General features: G+C 39.2%; 1 protein-coding gene, 1 long non-coding RNA gene and 1 other non-coding gene across 11 annotated transcripts in view; 1 reads left to right on the forward strand and 2 right to left on the reverse strand.

The window, feature by feature from the left end:
- The window catches only part of CTNNA3 (catenin alpha 3), a 523,550-nt gene extending 518,729 nt beyond the window's left edge, over positions 1–4,821 (reverse strand). For all 9 annotated transcript variants that reach the window (XR_005821804.1, XR_005821805.1, XM_040564586.1 and 6 more), the window contains exon 1: positions 4,586–4,821. Coding sequence is in view for 7 of the 9 variants with exons in the window: in XM_040564586.1 (XP_040420520.1) it covers positions 4,586–4,658 (73 nt within the window). In the remaining 2 variants the exon portion in view is untranslated. The remainder of the gene's footprint in view (positions 1–4,585) is intronic.
- A 1,461-nt stretch (positions 4,822–6,282) lies between these two features.
- Positions 6,283–15,396, reverse strand: LOC121073579. The gene is made up of 4 exons (XR_005821820.1): positions 15,209–15,396; positions 9,902–9,978; positions 8,678–8,814; positions 6,283–6,385 (listed from the first exon to the last, which is right to left on the reverse strand). It is a non-coding gene; the product is annotated as an uncharacterized LOC121073579 (long non-coding RNA).
- Positions 15,397–15,586: 190 nt separating this feature from the next.
- TRNAS-UGA lies at positions 15,587–15,668 on the forward strand. Its single transcript has one exon. It is a non-coding gene; the product is annotated as a tRNA-Ser (tRNA).
- Positions 15,669–20,923: the final 5,255 nt, after the last annotated feature.

The raw sequence follows: 20,923 nt of genomic DNA on the forward strand, positions 1-20,923 counted from the left end.
CAAACAGCTTAACTGTTCTCCTCTGCTGTCTCCTGACATGCAGGAATCAACCTCAAAATTAACAGTAGCACATAAAATCACTGTTTTTTAAGCATGCGTTCATTTTGAGAAACGCATGAAAAAAAGAGAAACCACACCATTTTGGATGCCCACAAGCAGCTCATCAGCCAGCACCTACAAAGGCGTTAACTAAAAAAATGGGGATAAAGAAACAGTATTTAAACAAAACGGTATGTGTGTACAGACCTTTGATTTTAACACGCACGTATTCATTCTTCCAATGGGACTCCTGGCACAGCAAGGCACCTTATTTCCTCTATTGACTCCAACAACAATTTTCAAATCAAAGTCTGGCTCAGAAGAGAAACCCTACTTACCTGACGCACTGTTTCTGGTGAAACAGCTTCAAAAATATTGACTAACGATAATTCTGCCCCTTTTGACTCCTACGCTCATTCTAACACAATAAGCATTTGATGGAGAATAACCCCATAAAAATTGTTTTAAAGTAAATTAATTTCCTAATACCAACCGATTAGGAATAGGAGAGAAGAACAACAATTCATTACGTACTTCTTCTAAATGCTTATCACCAGGATTAATTCTTTGCTGTTTTAAGTCTTTGTGGCTTCACTAGGTCTGCACATACCTCACATCTTTAATAAGAGGAATCCAAATACATTTTACATAACTGAAAATAGTCTTGGTATACATATTACCCCTCGCTTAGAAACAAGTATCTTTTATATCTTAATAACAAATAATTGTATAAAATTGCCTTGTATTTTCAACACTAGGTGATAAATGTACATTTACATAAACCTTCCTAACATTATAAGCAAAATTCCAAGTACAAGGAAGTAAATCTTCGATAAAATAATAGCATTCACACAACATTTTATCTTTCCTTTAACAATATTCTGATACTGTTTTCCTATTTGGAAAATACACCTACCCATTGGACACCACTGGCTACTGGCTTGAAGTGGCAGGATCATCATTTTGAATATTCAGAATATGAAAAAAAAATCATGTTCAGAAGTTTTTTTCTAGGAAGCATGTTAAGAAAACTCATCCTTTTAACTCAGGCCTCAAAGTGATTATTTAATGACTAGTTTAACTCAAAGCCTCATGTTCTTTCGCTAAATGGAAAATTCATTTCTCTTTAATCTTACCTTTCAAATCAAGACTCTAACACAAGATCCCAGAAACAGCTCAGTGAAGAACTCCTCTTGATGGTGCTTGACTTTAGAGGCACAGACAGTGAGACAGCAAATGACTGCCTGCCCTTCCTTGCCTCCAAAAAAAGCAGGAGGGGAAGAGTCAGAATGGGGAGGAGAGTATCCGTTTGGGACCTCCTCCCAAGCTGTATGTTCCTGACATTACTGACAACTTGTTACTGAAAACAGTGCTTAAAAAAAGCCCAGGCTCATTATTAGTCTTGGAACACAGTCTGTCACTGAGCTTTTAGACATTCAATCAGATGCCATTGAAGCCAATGGTAAAGTCCCCTCAGAAATCACTGAGTTTGAGGTTGAACATGGGAGGGCAAAATGGAAGAATGAAAGCAAAGGCCATTACTATAAAACTCAGGTCAAATACAGTTGCAATGTACGTACCAGGAACTTTCACACAAAACACGATTTACATGAATTTTCATTTACCTTTGTATCACAAAACATTCAGAATGTATTTCCAGATGAATAAACCCACATTTATAGTATTTTCCACCAAGGTAGCCATTTAAAACAGGCACAGTGAAGTTTTGCTAAATAAGAATTATAGCAGATTTGAGAAACTCAAACTGCATTATACAGAAATACGCATGTCCCAGAAAAAGAAGGAAGTTAAAAAAGGGCAGAAGCTGTCCAATACTTCTCTGAATTCTGCAAGAAACCATCTATTCTACTGCTTAAGATTGTAATGGTTTTGTTCAGGTTTTCAGACAGTACAGGTTGTGTCAGGCTGAATTTTCTTTTTGGAAAATTTCAACCAAAACAGTATGGTTATTTTTAGTTGTTTTGGAGGTGAAAAGGGCACAGACATCCTGAAGGCTGAGGTAATCTGACACCAGGTGAAGAACACTGGAGGGACACAACTGCATGTAAAAAAAAAAAAAAAAAAAAAGAGAGAGAAACCAGAGGAACAATGAGTACATACTGTGATACTTCACAGGTGAGGAAAACACAAGACTGGGACAGACATTAAGAGACAGTACTGAGACAGTTGGAGGGGATGAAACAATATCTATCTATTGGGCCCTGTCATGCAACAGCCAACTGACTTCAGTAGCACCTTCTGCACTTAAAGCTGCACAGAACATTTAAAAGTCAGGTAAAAGGTGATATTGTATACAGAACATCTCATGGAAGATTTCTTCCCCCTAGCAACAGCTTCAAACAATATTCATAGAAACAAAGGAAACTTTTCTAGATGAAAAAGTCTTTTTCCAGATTCTTTATTATGGGGAAATGTACATGGTACTGTTATATTAAACTTACTATTTCATTCGTAATTCTTTCCCTTCAGAATTTTAAGAATCAACCTGGGAAGATAATTCTTTCTTTGCTCAGCTCCAACTCATGACTTTCAAAAGCATGAACGACAACAGACAGAGAAGAGAGCAGCTACACTAATTAAGATTCAACTTCCTGAGCACTGTGCCAAAACTATGATGCAAACCAAGCTTAAATATTACTAATTGCTGTTAATCAAGACAGATTTTCTCAGCATTTCCAAATTCTTATTTACTTCATAAACATTATTGAAAGATAAGTTTTTTGAAACAAAAAAGTAAGTCACTTAATTGCAAGATTCAAACTAGGCAAGTGAAATTTATCTAGATATTCACTATACTTTTGGATCTTTGTAACTGCATCAGTGCTCAGCAGTCAGTAACTATGTTGGTGAACAGAGATCCTCCATATTTTAATAAATACATGAGTAAAAGTTGGGGGAAATACCAGCCTTATTTCGTGTTCTTTGTCCTGCCATTTGCATTACATCATGTGGAATGGAATTCAGCCGACTTTGTTAGTGTTTAAAATGGCACAAGATGCTTAAGATATTTATCTCACAAGCACCCAGTATGCCGCGGGTCTCCCATAGACCTCAAACATGAATGCCAGGGCTGAATATGAGGATGCTGTAAGAAAACAAAAACATCTAGCATGGCTGTACACACCCATTAATGGGTGATGGTGAAGACGGTGAATGGCCTAGAGGGGAAGACGTGTGAGGAGCAGCTGAGGTCACTTAGCCTGTTCAGCTTGGAAAAGAGGAGGCTGAGGGGAGACCTCATCGCGGTCTACAGCTTCCTCGTGATGGGGAGTGGAGGGGAAGACACTGATCTATTCTCTTTAGTCACCAGTGATAGGACCCGCAGGAATGGTGTCAAGCTGAGGCAGGGGAGGTTTAGGCTAGACATCAGGAAGAGGTTCTTCACCGAGAGGGTTCTCACACACTGTAACAGGCTCCCCAGGGACGTAGTCACTGCACCAAGCCTGTTGGAGTTTAAGAAGCGATTGGACTGTGCACGTAGTCACATGGTCTGAATTTTTGGGTAGACCTGTGTGGTGCCAGGAGTTGGACTCGATGATCCTTATGGGTCCCTTCCAACTCAGGATATTCTACGATTAATCATTCCCAAGTTGCCTTTACCTTAACAAATCCTCCCAGAAAGTTACTGCTATAAGGATTTTTCAGTAGATCTTGCATTTCATTTGTTAAGAACAAAACTCTTCAGTAGCAGGCATGTGTTATTACAAGTAAGCATCACAAATTTTGAAGCATACATCTAAAAATATTTTAACAGCATGAATTACTGTAAACCACTATATATGATACTATACTTTTTCACCTTGGCTGTCTTCCAGATTTCCATAACAGCCTTCTTGTAAAAGAGGCTTGTCTGAGCCTCTTTAATGTACAGTATCTATTAATGATTCTTAATTTCTTATTTCATAACTTTTACACCCTACTGAATTTAATGCTCTGAATTGTACACCTACATTATCTTTCAGTAATTTCTCTGGTTTTAATCTTTTGTTCTGCGAAGTTTTACTTGTCAATGCAATCTGATGGCATCCAAACAGAAAAACAGATCATCACCACTTCAATATCAGTCATTTCACTGTGAAAACTCCACTAAATGTATCATGAAATAAAATTTGGAGTTTGCTTAATGTCCTTTTTCTATATTTAATTTACTGTAAACATGGTGTATGTTTAGATACGTGGCTCCCTCAGAGCTACATTTCCTCTTCAATAAGGGATAAAATTCACATATATCATCTTTCCACCTGAGAGCCTTACCAGATTATATATGAAAGGCTCTGTCTGAACCAAAGCCCATTAAAGACGCACTCACCTATGCCCTAATGTGCCCAGCGCCCTGTTCCCCCCTCACTCCCAGCCCTCATCCTCCTCCACAGAGGGATGCAGGTGCTCATGCCCCATTACCTGAGGTAGGCAGAACCACCACCCCCCCCCAGTCCGAGGGCAGGGCTGCAGTACGGGGAGAAAGGGAGGAAACTCCCTGCCACCCTCCTCCTCCTCCTCCCTCAGCTCTAACTCGCACGCAAACCGGAGCAGAACGACAACAAAGCTCGCTGCAACCACAAAGACAATGACGGGAACAGCCGACGAAGCGCTTCCATCCTATGACGGAACAGCTCTGCACACGACCCCACCCCACCGCCTCCCCGCACCTGCCTCTACAGCCAATAGCTCTGCACACGGCCCCACCCCCCCAACGGCTGTGCACGCGCCCGGCACGTGGTGCTCTGAGGAACCTCCTCCCTACTGTCGCAGTCTGCCCGCGGACAGGTACTTTTCTGAGGGAATGTCCTTCATGTAACTCGCCCACCACTCGCCAAACTGCTGTTTCATTAAAAAAGGCTTCTAATTTAAAACCCTGAGATAAATAGCTTTTGTGTTGCAGCATGTTTGCAAAGGGTGCCCACCAAGAAAGCTATTACCTGAGGGAGCTTGTGGGAAGACCTGGGGCTGCAGCAATACTTCCAGTCCCATGGAGTGCAAAATTAAACTTCCATGAACAGATGCCACTGTTGGCAACTCTGTCAGATTCACTTCCTAATGGTAGCTGTTGAGAATTGAACGTGCAAATGTGCGTGAAGCCTATTTGTGTTGTTTGTTGTTTGTTTATTTTTTACAGTCAAATGTTATGTCACTGTTTGTGTAACACTCCTGACATAGAGGATTTTGTCAGGTGGTAGGTTTTTCTCTCTGTTTTACAAATTGTCATAATTTTTCTCTTTGGTTCACAAAACAAGGTTCTGCTTTTATATATCCTCATATAGGATATTCTGGATAGGATTTCACAGCTTCGATAAAAGCTAGACCTTACCAGACCCAGCACTTCTGGCAAAGCACATTGGACCTTTAAATTAATCTCAGATCACAGAACAAGGTATACATGTCTGCATTGGGTGGACACAATTTGCAGTGCATCCCAGTCTGGGTCCCCAATCACCAAGTTGAGCATCCTGGCTGATTCAGGGTTTCACACTTTGCATGGACCTGGATTTTTTTCCCACAGAAGCAAAATCAAAAAGGTTTAACTTGTGAATGGCTGAATCTAGCCCCTGCATGGCAGCAGGGCATAGACAGAATAATGTGACCAGACCCAGGACCTTAGAGTTATCCCTGGGTCCACCGGTGTATATATATAATCACGTTTGCTTAAGTATTTGGACAATAAAAAGCCAAGGGACAAACAAACAAACAAAAAGCTGATTTTTAAAATAACATTCTTTAAGAAAATTTCACACTGCTGTCACTTAAATCACTTAAAGAATAAATCAAGTATTTTTTTCCTTTACAGCACATAAGCCTTTACAGACAGCACATTTCAATATTCTGACAGTCCATTTGCCTTCAACTATTATCTGTAAGTAAATTCAGTAATTAGTCTTTTCTTTCTAGTTTCAGTTGCTTTACTAATTTATTTACTTTTAATGGAAATACTGAATGGAGTTAATATATTTCACATTTGTACATTGTTATTTAATCAGACTTGTCAGAATTGTAATTGAATCCATAAGCTATAATTTAATACAATCAATAGACATTATTACTTTAAAACAGCCTGCTTACAAGGCATTACCCACTAGTACTGAGAGGCCATGTAGTATGAAATTAGCAGTACAGAAGCTTACACAACAAAATTAATCATAACTATGAGATGTAGCAATGAAACTGCAGTGCCTACAGTTCCTGAAGCCTTTTTTTTTTCATGTCTTCATGGGATCCGCACAAAGAGAAGACACAAAGTTCTAGACTTTCATTGCTTGAGATTTAATTCTTCAAACTATCTTCTGGAATTTTCACCAGGAATATTTTTCTTGAGTAGGAAATGTAGGTTCTAAAGGTGAAAATAACCAAAGAACAAAAAGAGATTAAAATACTAATGGAGATCACTAGGTGTTCAGACAATTCAGCAAAAGCACCTTAGTGCTGTGTTCCTCCACTTGCAGTGCACCACAGACAGAAATCATCAACAATGGAGACTTTTGAAAAATCAAACTTTTAACCATAAGTTCTAATTTTGTATTCCATAGATATCAGCACAAGCAAAATGCTGACAGTACATGTGTAGTTAGCAGATCTTTTAATATTGTTTAGTGATGTATATGTAGAAGCTTAATTTGAAACAAAGGAATTGAGCAGAAAGACCCCCTGATAAACTGACTTTGAAGAATAATCAGAGTTGCATCCATTCCATCTGTTACAGATATTTAGCTTTCCTACATTCAACATCCTCTTCTTTAATGACTCAAAACATACAAAGTATTTGATTTTACGCATATGAAAAATTACAGTGGTTTACTGCTATTATCTATAACTGAGGTTTAATAGGAATTAAAGTTAGATTATTCATTTAGAAAGGATAACTGAAACCTGTTAATGGTACAAATGGATCTTATGTTTAAGTACAAATTTGTATTTCAGGTTTAAGCCAAGCACAGATCAACAGAAATATTTTCTCTTGCGGGGATTGTTGCATAATTGCTCACTATTATTGCATTTAAACTCTTTTCTAAAGTAACTGGTAATATGGAGGTTCCACCAAAAATCAGTATATTGCTTTAGATGCACTTACTGGTTTTACCCAATATCATAATGCCTCTGTTTGTGTACTGACAATGAGGAAAACAGCTGGTAAAACTCAGCAAAATCATAGCTTTTAATTAACTATTAAACAGGCTCTATATATACTATAGAAAAAAAATCTATCAATCTGGAAAAACATGGTGAAATTACAAATACAAATATTTTATTCTAACATTTGAATCATACAAAAGACAATAACTTTGAATTAAATCAGAGTCTCCATACTTCCATAAGAATCTGTGCTCAGAATAGGGACGAAAGCCAAGCAATGCAGAATTGGAGCCATAAGCATATTTTATTTTCATATAGGTGGTAAATATGTTACTCTATCTGTATTTACAGCATGGCAGATGCATTGTGAAAGCCAGATCTAATTAATAGTCACACCTTGAGAGCTTTTGGGGCCCATAAAGTAGCATTTTCATATGATATTTAGCATATTCGGTTTATGAAAACATAACCATTTACATGCAACATGAGAGGTACTTCCATATGCACTTACATCGTTTCCATTTCCATAAACACGTCTTAAACCTGTATATAAAACAGTAGCAAGAAGAGGCATAGAACATGCTTTTTGTGTAAAACTGTACAAATCTGATAGAAATGCAAAAATACATTAAGGAAAAAGGCCCTGATCTAGTAGTGTACTTTACACATGACTATACTGTTTACTTAAAGGTAAGAATGCAGCTAAAAAATTGACTGCATAGACATCTACAACAATGTTCAGTGATACCGTTTGATAATCCTGTAACAATGAACTCGAAACTTCATTAAAAACGTAAGTACAACTATTAGCACCTTTCTAAAAAGTTTACTGAACATATGAGAACAAAGCTGTTGTGGTTTAGCCCGGCTGGCAGTCAAACACCACACAGCCGTTCGCTCACCCTCCCCCCTCCCTCTCCGGGATGGGGGAGAGAAACGGGAAAGTGAAGCCTGTGAGTTGAGATAAAGACAGTTTATTAAGACAGGGAAAAGAATAACAACAATAATAATAATAGTATTAATAGTAATAATGTGTACGAAATAAGTGATGCACAATGCAATTGCTCACCACCCGTTGACCGATGCCCAGCCTATCCCCGAGCAGCCGGCCACCCCTCCACCCCGGCTAGCCACCCCTATATATTGTTCAGCATGACGTCAGATGGTATGGAATACCCCTTTGGCCAGTTTGGGTCAGCTGTCCTGGGTCTGTCCCCTCCCAGCTTCTGCTGCATCCCTAGCCTGCTCGCTAGCAGGACAGAGAGAGGCTGAAAAGTCCTTGGCTTGGTGTAAGCACTGCTCTACAACAATTAAAACATCAGCATGTTATCAGCGCTGTTCTCATCCTAATCCAAAACATAGCACCCTGCCAGCTACTAGGAGGAAAATTAACTCTGTCCTAACTGAAACCAGGACAAAAGCTAAAGGAAAAAAGCAGACTATATATAGTTTGTTAATGTTTTAAAGAGTTACATGAACGCTTTTGACCCTTTTTTTCTGTAATAAATGTAACAATGAGCTTTTGCTTAATAAATAAATAAGCTTGTGATACCAATTAATTCCATAGAAGCTGCCAGCAGCTGTTATGTTGCAACCAGTTTTGTCACTGACAAATTTTAAATGATGAAAAGTTCGGTATGTCATAAACAGGTCCCTAAGTAGTCTTGGTCCTCCACTTCTTCTCATCTTCTAGTTGCAGTTCAGTCCCAGAAAAAAAAAAAAAAAAAAAGTATTCACAAAATTCTACAGCTATCCATGGCAGAAAAAGAAAACAGTAAAATAACATTAAAGAGAAGGTTTTATTTAGTGTTGTCTATGAGACAGACATATCAGTACTCACTATTCATATCTGATGTAAACCAGAGGAGGGGAAGCCAGAGCAGAACTCTGACTTTGAGTAACAAAGGTAGTAAAAACGTCTAGAAACATTACTGTCTCTCCAATCAATAATTAATGTCTTAATCTCAGTAAAGGGAAGGGTTTTTAATCTTCTCTTTATCCAGATAAAGATCTACAATATCCATTAAATAACTTTTTGATTTAAGACAGCGGGATTCCATTCAACATTTCGTGTGTCACTGCATGATTACTAGATCAGATTGTGTCATGTCTTAAGCATGTCAGTTGATGAACAATGCTCTTGCATTATATTACACTAGAAACAGCATTTCAGATATTCTTAGCAATAGATCCTGGGGTTATAAATGTGGCGTAAAGCAAGTAAGGCAAAGCAAGTAAATTGCTTCACAAAGTGGCAATCTTCTAATGTGAAATTTTAGTATATCTGTGTCAGAATGTTTTCAACCAAACATAAGAAAAGTGGACGAACATTGATCTTGCCCCGGGAAAGAGAGGGGAGCCACAAAACAAGGAAACACAGTGCTAAATCAGAGAAACCTTAAACATCCCCAAAATGAAGCCACTGTTGATTCTGTACGTGAAACAAATCCATTCTTAGTTACGCAGAATGAGAAGTTGTAGCCATACAGGCTTTTCTGAAGTAATTTGTTTTTAAATTTTCCTGATTGTATGGTTTAGGCATTCAGCTTTGTTACTTGATCTACAAAGCTGATAGATGGAATGGGTTTACAGAAGATGAAATAAGTATGTGGCATTATTTTTGTTATTCATTATTTTCAGGAATAAAACATGAAACAAGATTTAGTCTAGTGGTGCTAGCACTTTCAGTTGTAATATGCAATTTGTATTGGATTCATTAATTCACTTGCATTCTTCAAAGGAGATGTAAAATTTACTTTTGAATATTTTAACTTACACGTAAGCACTAAGTTGCTGTTCCACTCACATTGCTGAAATGTTTCTTAGCAGGCAGAATCTAATTTATTTTTTCTGCTGCAAACATCAGAGGCATAACATTAATAGCTTTTAATAAAAGAATTGCATTTGGAAAGTCTGGCTCACTAATAGGAATAAATGTTGAAACTATTCCATTTGTAAAGCAGATAGATTGATTAACTAAAAGGGCACAGAGCAAATGAATGAGAAGGCATGGAATAGGTATTACCAAATGAACATTGCATTTGAGGTCAAAAAAGAAAAGTTAAACATTTTTACAAAGTTAAAGTGCTTAGGGCTCAGTCTTATGTTTGTAAAGACAACAGTAATACAGAAATTATGTAATACTAAAGAATACCTTTGGATACTGATTATCAATTACATATTTTTCCTACTTTTTTTTAATGAACTGTCCATGTTCCTGTGAAAAATTTTGCAGTATTTATGCTCTTTACTTACTGAAGTTAAAGACATGAAAAAATATGGGCAAACCTATCTTGTTACCCTTATTTTATGTTAAGTCCTTAAACATCTTTTTCTCTCTCCATTATCTATTCTAATCTCCAGTTCTTGCTAGTTTTAACTGACTGAAGAAATAAGAATTTTAAGATTCCTTTGTGAGAAAAACTTACTTTCCAAAATACACTTATCCACTGGGAAATTTTACATGTTATCCTATGTTCATATCATATATCCTATGTACTTGTTAAATCTTCAGTAAAAGCCCATGAGATATACTAAAGTTTTTTTAGTATTTACTTCACATTTAGTGCTACCCTGAAGAAAAAATCCAAGTATTAATGGTTTTAGTTTAGCTTGCGTTCCCAAAACAAGTATTTTAAAATTGCATTTCTAGTTCATGAAAACATTCTTAATAACACAATCCTTCCTGAAGGCTGTAGTATTTTTCCTATTTAAAAACAGATGCCATAGGTTCAAAAAATCTAAAATTATAGAACAGTATATTTATAAAGCACTGTTAACTTCATGAGTTCTGTTAGTGAGCTGAATAAGTGGCAGTATCATTGTATACAAATTAACTATCTGTATGCGTAAAATTACTGTTACTTTTCATCAATAACATATAAAATGCTTTCATTAAGCCTTTAGTCTCAAATCTAGGCATTTTCAGGGCCCCTCAGTTGATACTGGAGTGTATTTCTCAGGAATTGCTCATACCATTCTAAAATAGATGAACTTAATCACCCGCCAAGGGCAAGGATCTCCCTCTCTCTAATGTCTAGAAAGTGACCCAAGGAGCCGGCTATGGCATCCAGAAGTCAGGTGCCTACTTGAATGCTAGGGAAGCTCAATCCCACTCACTCAGTTTTCTTTTTGACCTCTCTCTTCTTAAATTGCATAAGCCTCTTGAAGATAGATATTTTGGACTTCAAGATCTTTAAAATAAGATCGTGTACAATAGGTAACGTGCTTTATTAATTAAGCACCCACATCTGGGGAAACTCGCCAGCATTTGGCAAGCTACCTGTTTATTAGTTTAAGAATTTGTTTCAGGATTTTACTTCAGGGTTATACCTGGAAGTTTTAATGATTTTTTTAGATATTAAGTTTTACTATCTCAAAGTATCTAGGACTTAACATGTAATGGTATTTTTAATTGAGGCTTTGTTTAGAATAGTTTATTGATTTGTTTTGTAGCAAGATCTCCTTCTCTCTTGGCAATAATTGTGGCTTTGTAGCAAAGTGCTAGAATTCAAGTAGCACCCTGAAAATACTGTTCTTCCCTGATACATTTTTGACCATTGTTCATCTACACAGCTTATACAGAAGTGCTTAAGCCTGCTCCTTCTGCCTGTAGTACCTGCAGCACATCTTATCTGCTGTGTTACTTGCAGCTTGCAGAAAGAACACTGGAGGTCACTCTAGCTCAAGCGACAACTGGAGAGAGGATGATTTTCAAGGTTAAATTGCGTATGGTTGGTTAAATACAACACTGTGTGTGGCATTTACACCAGTCAGCCAACTCTTGTGATTATGTTTTACTGAGATTACACTTTTAACTCAAGTCCTGGATTCATGTGAATCCAAACTACTTACAACAGGCATTTAAAGAAAAAATAAATTTCTTATTTTGTCCTGCTAGGAAGTAGAGGCTCCTAAATTCAAAATATAAAAGTTATACATTAAAAATTGTCAGCCACAAAGGACACTGAATATATTTCCAAGTTTCAGTGTCTTAGAATACCACATGTATGTTTGAGATGTCTGAGTCACCATTCCTTGTAGCCTGGCAAAAGCCTCTGGGACTGGAATGGTTAGACTATGGTGTTTTCACCTTTTAAGGAAGGCTTGCATAAGCGAGTGAGTCACTTACATAAGCAACTTGAGTCATAAGTCACTCGAGTGAGGCTGCAATCAACTGCTCCTCAAGCTCTAGGTCCAAACTCTCAAACGTGAGTGGTCTTGGAAACACACTGGCTTATGTCTATGTAGCTGTCAGCTGTGCAGGGGTTTCCAGGTGGACCATTTGTAAGCAGTCTTTATGTCACCACACAAAATTTAACTATACAGTTCTCCCAAGGATACGGTCTTGCCATTTATAAGTTTAGACTGGTAACCTTGTTTTTGGTATCAAATAAATTTGGTTTAAGGAAGCAGCTTGGATTTGCTGCTAGTAGGTAGTGGGGGCATTTACATCAAATCCTAAGTCTGAGTTTGGCTCTGCAGACATACTAAGTTAATCTCTATAGCCAGCCCACTCTTTCTTATAAGACATATAATTGTCTTTCCAACATAATTTTCAGTAGATTTAAAACATATGTCTTGACAAGGAGATCAAATAGAAACTCCAAAATACGGTTGCATAATTTAATATCAATGCCAGTTAACCTAATTGCTGAGATGCAAGAATTGTGCTGTTATAGTTTGGGGCAGTTATTAGAACAGAGGTAAAACAATGTGAGAGTTGTGGCGATGTGATTATTTGCATATTGCAGACATAAATGATACCATTCACATTAATTTTGCTTCTGTCAAACCCACATAAAATATTAATAAACATACTGAATTTTGATTCTCTTGAACATTTTCCTTACGCAGCTTAAAAATCTCTGTGGATAGGTAATAACTTCCATATTTTTTTAAGCTTACAAAAGAGTAATTCTAGAACATAGTAGCTATCAAGAATTCTTAACTGAAGACATGAATTCTAACACTTCAGTCAAGAAAAGGATTAAGAAAAACCCTTCTTCAATAAAATACAGGAAAAAAAAATCTAGAGTTCTCGAAAGCTAGTGTAATTTTTTTTGAAGTAGTTCTTCAGTAGAATTAAATGCAAGAATTGTTTCTGCAGTCTAAAACCAATACTATTTTAATTTAGACTTTGAGAATGTTGACTCCCGTCAGTACAATGGATTTTTTTCATTTTCCTTCAATGGGAATAACAAAACAAACCATCTGGAAAAGCAGGGTAGGACAATTTTATATTTTATTTACATAAGAGAATTTGTCCTCTTGTAGTCCTTAAACTCTGTATTTTTAATTTTACCCAGTGCATTTTAAAGTCTTGTATTATGATTTCTGGGTAACATAAAGTAATACTTCTGTACAACTAACATACAAGACTCAGGTGGCCACCTGCTCTCATCAGCTATCTATTGCACAGATCTCTTAAGTCATTCAACAACCTTAAGTTGCTAAGGCTTTCATTCATGACCAGAATAGAACCAACTAATTTATGTACCAGTCATTGCCCTTTACTCATTCTAGAAATGTGCTGTTCAGAAGATCAAGATCCTGTGTAATCCCCCAGGGTTTGTAAATATCCGTCAGTTCAGTCAAAGCTTCAAATGGCCTGCTGGATGACTGCATATCTCAGCGCTAAACATCACACATGTGCTGAGTCTAAATCAAGTAGCTAATTTCCAGTAATTAAAAGGGGGGGTGGGGGCACTACAAGAAAGCTGGGGAGAAACTGTTTATCAGGGAGTATTGTAATAGGACAAGGGGTAACAATTTTAATCTAAAAGAGGGGAAATCTAGATTAGATGTAAGGAAGAAATTTTTCACTCAGAGGGTGGTGAGGCACTGGCACAGGCTGCCCAGAGAAGCTGTGGATGCACCATCCCTGGCGGTGTTCAAGGCCAGGCTGGATGGGGCTTTGGGCAGCCTGGGCTGGTGGGAGGGAGCCCTGCCCATGGCAGTAATCTATTTTCTGTAAAGAAAGTAAAACTGCAGCAGATCCATGAATAAAGTAAACAGCTTTGTTCCTTGTCCTCAAATTAATAAAAACAAGGAAATAAAATTTGTACTAAAAGCCCCAACAAGACTTTTCTGGCATTTTCACCTGACAAATACTTGTTTCTCCACCAACATGATCCCTGACTGTCCACTTCCGTTTATTTTCTTTACTAAGTTCCCCTTGGCTATACGAAGCCATACTGAAGGCACCACTTTGCCTCACCCTGCTCTTCATTCGTTTGGTATTTGCTGAGCAATTGTTTACATAAGAATTTGGCATAATCATGTTTCGCACCTTCATGTCTATGTAACCAGGTACAAGTTATGGGCTTACGAAGACAGTATCTTATCAGGCGTAATGCAGCCTGTGGGGGCCTTACCCTAACATACAAAACTACAGGGACGTCAGGAAAACATCACGTTAAACAACTAGCAATTTAAACAAAGAATATTATGATGCTGAACTAATGAGTCAGATAGGGGGATACAAAGCAGGATAATAGAACCGTTTTATATGTTTGTGTTTTTAAAATATTCCTCATCATCTAGAGCATTAAACGGCACAAGCAGAAATTCAGAATGAAGCTTGGGATCTTCTTTTTAACTAGATCCACAACAACACAAAGAGACATGTGGGAGAGAATGAAGAAATACGCAGATAGTACCAGTGGCATTGAACCTTCTACAGTTACATGCAGGAAAACAAACAACCCCTAAAACGTAGTACTACATTTCTGTACCAGACCAGCCTTCTACCGCCTGCTTTCAGGGCCGGTCAGAGGTCTGTTAGCACTACAGGCCTGCACCCAGCTGCAGAACCACCTGTTTCTGCCGAAGCCCCATGACCACCTGTTCCAGTTTCCCGTGGGAGCCAATGCCCACCTCTCCGCTGGCTGTCACGATGGGACTGAGCAGCACCCCGGTACCTGATAGTGGCCCAAACATAACTGAACTCATTGCTAACACTGGGTGCGTAAGACAAGCACTACAGATTTTTAGCCACATTAACTTAAAACGATAAAGAGAATTGAGTAAGCGTTGCAGAAGTAAAACAAGACGAGTGCTCTATGTGACATTACAGCCCCACCTGTGCTTCCTAACGCCCCTCTCTCCTTTCCCCAGCTCAGGCTGAAGAGAAGCCCTAAAACTAGCTCGCCGAGCCTGCGTTCAGCTCTTCGTAAGCCTCCCTCAGCGCCCCGGGCAGCGCAGGGTGCCAGGGCCGACCAGGCACCGGGGCGCGCCCCGCGGCCTCGCTGGGGGCTCGGAGCACTGCGGGCGCCCCCTGTCGGCCGCGGCTTCGCCCCATCAGCCCCGCCCGCCCCTTCCCGGTTGGCCCCGCCGGCCGCGACGGAGGCGGGACGAAGAGCAGCGGCGGCTCCCATTGGCTGCCAGTAGCGCAGGAGGCGGGGAGGGCCGCGCGGGGACGCTCCGTAAGGAGCTGTGCAGGGGCCTACCGCTACGAGCAGCAGCGATGGCCGAGTGGTTAAGGCGTTGGACTTGAAATCCAATGGGGTCTCCCCGCGCAGGTTCGAACCCTGCTCGCTGCGGCCCGGTGGGGGCAACTTTTTGCACTTTAGGCCGTGCCGCTTTTGCTCCTTTTGTCTTCTTACGGGGCTGAACGCGAATCTGCAGCAAGTAGGGGCGTTCTCTAGTATTTATTCACTTGCAGTTCAGTAGGTAGTACTTCCACACTGCTCCTCTGATTTTGTCAAAAAAGTAGTACCGAAGCAGCAGCAGGACCAAGGGCAAGTTTTCAGCATTTCATCTAAAGTGCGTGTGAAAAACAACACTTGACAGAGATGAGAGAAGGGTTCACTGGGGTGAGTGCTCTCCCTGCAGCTCACCACCCTGGTCCTCTATGGACAAAATAAACACTGCCCAAGTACAAAGCTCAGGATTAGTCCTGTACGTTACACCCTGTGCTGATCTGCCCAGAGGAATATTCTCCTCCCCCGTGTCCTACAGCTGATGCAAAATACATAAACTCTTGCTGGCAGCAGACTACGCTATATTGACTGCACTTCCTCCACCACACTTTCCTTTTCATGAATGAAGCTGAGCTGATTACTCCTAGATCTCCATTAAGGATTTACAGCTTTCTGCTCACATGCTTCTGCAGTTTTCAAAGAGTGTGTAAGTTTCAAATATCAATTGAAGAAGAAATCCAAAACGTAACTTCTTTTCTGTATGGAGGACTTGATTTTGTTTAATCCATCAAGAATGTAAACACTCTTTTGTTCTTATTTTGTAACTTGAAGATCCCACCCACCCTGCTAATCTGGAACAGATGAGAAAAGCTCTGTTTTGCAAAATGCAGTTTTGGGTATCATTCCAAATTAATAAAAAGTTTTAAAAGAGTCAAAATGCAAAACACAGCAGGCAGGCTTTGCATTAAGTCCATCTTTTTTACTAAAGCACTGAAATTGTTCCCAGTTTTTTACTGACCACTTTAAGTGTTTTGTTTCAAAAAGACATGTTTTGTCACTTTAATAGATCCAAAGACAAAGCACCACCCAATAAATAGTTATTAAGACGATCTCATCTTCAAGATGTCCTTCCACTGGAACCTTGCTAGTGAAGGAAATGTCAAATGACCAACACCAAATGATAGGGTTATTTTAAATTCTGCATTGAAACATAAGAAGTCTGTCAGAATAGCAGCACAAATCTACTTGTCTAACAAAGTATTTACATTTGATGAAACTTTCCTACTTGAAAGTGATTTTCCCTAAAGTTGCGGTTGAAACAAAAAAGCAGCAGCAAACACCCAAGTTATTTCCCACCCTCCCCCTACAGCAAGATTTATAAAAATGTTCCCGTCAAGGCACTATGGGGGGAAACCACATGGTTTTAATTGCAGTTATTTTTTGTAAGGGGTTGGTTTTTTTGTTTGGTTGTGGTTTTTTGCCTTTTTGTGTTGTTGTTGTTTGTCTGTAATTACACAAGAAAGTAAGGACTGCCGAACAGTCTGCTAAAGCTATATGCACATCGGCAGCACTACAGTCCTAGTCCACTAGGTCTCTCTCCTAGACTCCTGTCACTTTTGATTTCCATTTTGTAGCAGAGAGCTAAAAGTGCTACTGTTCTGGTTTGCTTCCCTTTTTAAACCTCAGCTATAAGAATGAGAAAAAGCAGGGCAGTAATGAATCTGTTTCTAGAGTCCAGGCCCCAAGTGGTACATGTGGGCTCAGCATGATACTGCTCCACATATCTGTGCAATTTTCTGCCCCAAATCTGGCTCATGGTACATCTAGCAGAGGCATGCTTAAGATATCCAGGCTCCTTTTTATCATCATCTATCCATACTGAAACAATGAGCTTTGTCCTTTGGCAGTGGCAGGTCAAGGATGGACATGGGAGTCCTGGGGAGGACTCAGGTCCTTTTGTGGGAATAAAAATGTTGTTTTTGCAGAGTTACATTGTTTAAAGGTAAGGAATGTGGTATTGAGATATGCTTGCAGTGATAAGAAAACTTAGCAGGCGACCTTGTAAAATGCAGACAACCAGACTCCTTAGAACAATTAGGTGAAAATCACGGTGTTAAGTCAAGTCAGATAAGTGAAGAAACATTACCACTTCAAACAGTAGAAAAAAGTCAAAAGAAATTTGAAATTTAACAGGCCGGCAACTGAAGGCCATGCATTGTCTGTGAAGCATCAGATAGATTGTGAACCTGGATTACCCACTCAGTGGGGAAACAGGGGAGGGTCCTGTCATCAAAAAGTATATAAACTGTGTTTTGGAACCAGTAGGTGCGCTCCTGCTTGTGGGACGCCTGCTATTGCAATCGCGAATAAATTACTACTTCACTGAGATCCTTGCCTGAGCCTAAGTTATTGGCTACAGAATGTTTCTCACACTTTGGAAGTGAGGACTACCAGGAGCAGAAAAATACCAAAGGCACCAAGGTGCAAGCAGCTGGAACAGTCTGTTACGCCTCTGAATCTTTCTGCTAATGCTCCTGCCCCACTTCCCACAGGTATCATACACACAGTGTTGTTGGATCGGAAAGGGAAAGACCTGGCAATCCTATACCCAGCAGAAACCTGGGAGCACCATGGAAATTAACTGCTACTAAAGAACCAGCTCTAACAGTCCTGATGGGTAAATCTAGTCTCTGTAAGGACTGACACCGAAGTCAAACTCCATCTCCTTAAAAGAGCTGTAGTAAGTCACTTGTCTTAGGGTCATTTAATGTCTTCACAGAAGCAGTTTGAAAAAGAGGCAAGCAAATCTTTTTGTCCAAAACAGAACTACATTGTACATCCAGACTGGAAATCTGGACATTGGCAGTGAATCTCATATTTTAGAAGTAGCCCTTCTCCTTCGCTGCCCCACCAAGAGAAAGGAGCCGGAACAAACCACAGTGAAGATGCTATAGAGAGGGGAATATAAATTACCTTTCTGCAACATCCATTGCCTGTGACAGGTTCTGATACACAGCAGAGACCTAAGACTTGTAAAGCTTCCCATTCTCTATATTGTGCAGCACTGTAATCATTCAGACGCAAGCCTTTCAAAGCTGGGACAAACAGAGCGCCTGAAGAGTCTCATCTTCATTAACATGGAAGGAAGAACAAACTAATATAATAAAGGTGGAAGACCAAACATGCAGCACCTACGTCAATGGGGGAGGCTTGCTGACTCTCATAACCGCAGCACAAGCACACACACTGAGCTGCAATAAAAATACCCAGCATAAACTAACTGATAAGTATCACCCCATCTGACATGGACAGAGGCTGACAACTTACTGAGTTACTTTATCTTTTGCTGTGTAATTTCACCAGCTTTATAACAGCTTTGCTGCTTACCTTCCCAGCAGTCTTGTCTCATTTCAGGATATGAAAGTGTAAGATAGCAATATTCGTGCTCAGGAAATTAAAGCTAGTCAGTATCTGTTTTAATCATCAGGATACTTACTTCTATTATAGAGCATATAAACTGGCTTTTTTTTTCCTGTCTCTCCTGAAGAATAAAACAAGCATTCAGGAAATGACCTTACCTATCATTCAGCATTACTCAGCCTGAGGTTTTAAGTCCTATACTATTTGTATTCATCATCAACATTTTAATTCCTACATTGCCACTTGAGAAATGTTAGCAAAACAACTGGTAAAAAGAAGAAGCTTATGAAGAACATTCTCAGTCTTATATATTCACCATTTGCACAAAACCAGGAATCACAGCAGGAATTAAGGATATACTAATTTTATATAATACAAGACACACCAAGTCAGACCCCTCAGATACCCACCAGATTCAGAACTCTTTATTATCTACTTAAACAACTCATAGGGAGTGCTGAAGAGGAAAATAGGACATTATCCCCCTCCCCTGAAGCTTTGGCAGGTGTCTGCCCTCTTCCCAGCTTGCAGTTCACAGACTAATCCTAATGCACTACCTGTAATTGCTGTTCGTTTGCAGCTGTCTCCATTTTGCAGAAGAAGATGAATTTTTTTCTTTGACTACTAGAAAGCCACATATATCTGGCTATCATAATCACATCTTTTTAAAGCTTGAGAAACCCAGCTCACAGTACCTGTGGCAATTTATATTTAAGCATGTCAAGTATGTTAAGTGCAGAGGCCAAGGCCCCACATTATTATTAGTAATGTCATATGGGATGGTTACTGGTCTTTTGATGCTACTGGCAACAAGACTTCTAAAACCACTATATATATATATATATATATATTAAAAACAAACGAGCTGAAAAAACATCTTCTCCTTGGGGAGGGGTGGGTAAGGTCCTAAATCACCTAACACAGAGATTTGTCAGGTGTTTATTGTTTTCCATATTAAGGTGAGGGTGAAGTGGGATGCCCGCTTATTCCAGTTAACTGTTCTTGTTGGTGAGCAGGTCAGGTCCCACCAGTACTGTCCCCGGAGCAAAAGAGGCTGCACAGCTTCCTGCTGCTTTCCAGTGCTGCTAGGTTTGCTCTGCTAGGAAAGGTTAAATCACCCCCTAGTTGGGAAACACAGAAAATTGGGCCTTTCAAGCTAAAATGTCTATGCAAGTATAAGAAATGTCTGTATCAGTCTACTAGGGCAACTTACTCCTTCACTAGGGCAAATATGAATAAAATTATTGATCTCTAGCAGGTATGTTGCAAAATGCAAGTTTTGCTATTGCTTTTTGAGGAGCTAAGAGCCTTCCAAACATCTGCAACAAATATCCAAAGGTGCTTTGCCAAAACAGCCCGTTTTTAATCATGTGAGACATCAAGGTCTGTTCAAAGCCCTAGTGTATACTCACTTGTCAAGTTAACCACCTGGTTAAGTGCTAAATCATCCATCAAAGTACCCCCTTTTACCTTTAGGAACTAGTGAAATGGGGAGGGAAGACTCAGATGTCATCTGATCCGAGGTAATCCATCTGGTTGCATTTCCATCTTTTTGTAAAAGAGAGAAAAATTGTACCCTGTTACTATGTATTCCTCATATGGACTAGTGTTTTCTCCATTCCCAGTACTCAACATTATTTACAGTCCCTCTCTGATAAAGTGGACTGGAAGTCTTGAGCAGGTAGGTACCTCTCTATAGAGGAAAGCAGCATGTGCACTAAAAGAAAATACGTAATTACATTTAGCAGAAATTACAGAGGATTATTACTTTTGTGCCTTTAATGTTTTCAGGTGCAAAATATACAAGGGAAAAGCATCTAGAAAGATTCAAAAGATTTTGGATAAGCAAGTTTATGTGTTGTAAAAATAGCTGTCACGCCTGATGCCGTCAAAGGTAGGGTCAATGTAGCTTTAACAACAGACCAGCATTACTCTGAGCTTTTATAAATAGATCG

Source organism: Cygnus olor, chromosome 7 (assembly GCF_009769625.2).
Source record: "Cygnus olor isolate bCygOlo1 chromosome 7, bCygOlo1.pri.v2, whole genome shotgun sequence".
NCBI lineage: Eukaryota > Metazoa > Chordata > Aves > Anseriformes > Anatidae > Cygnus > Cygnus olor.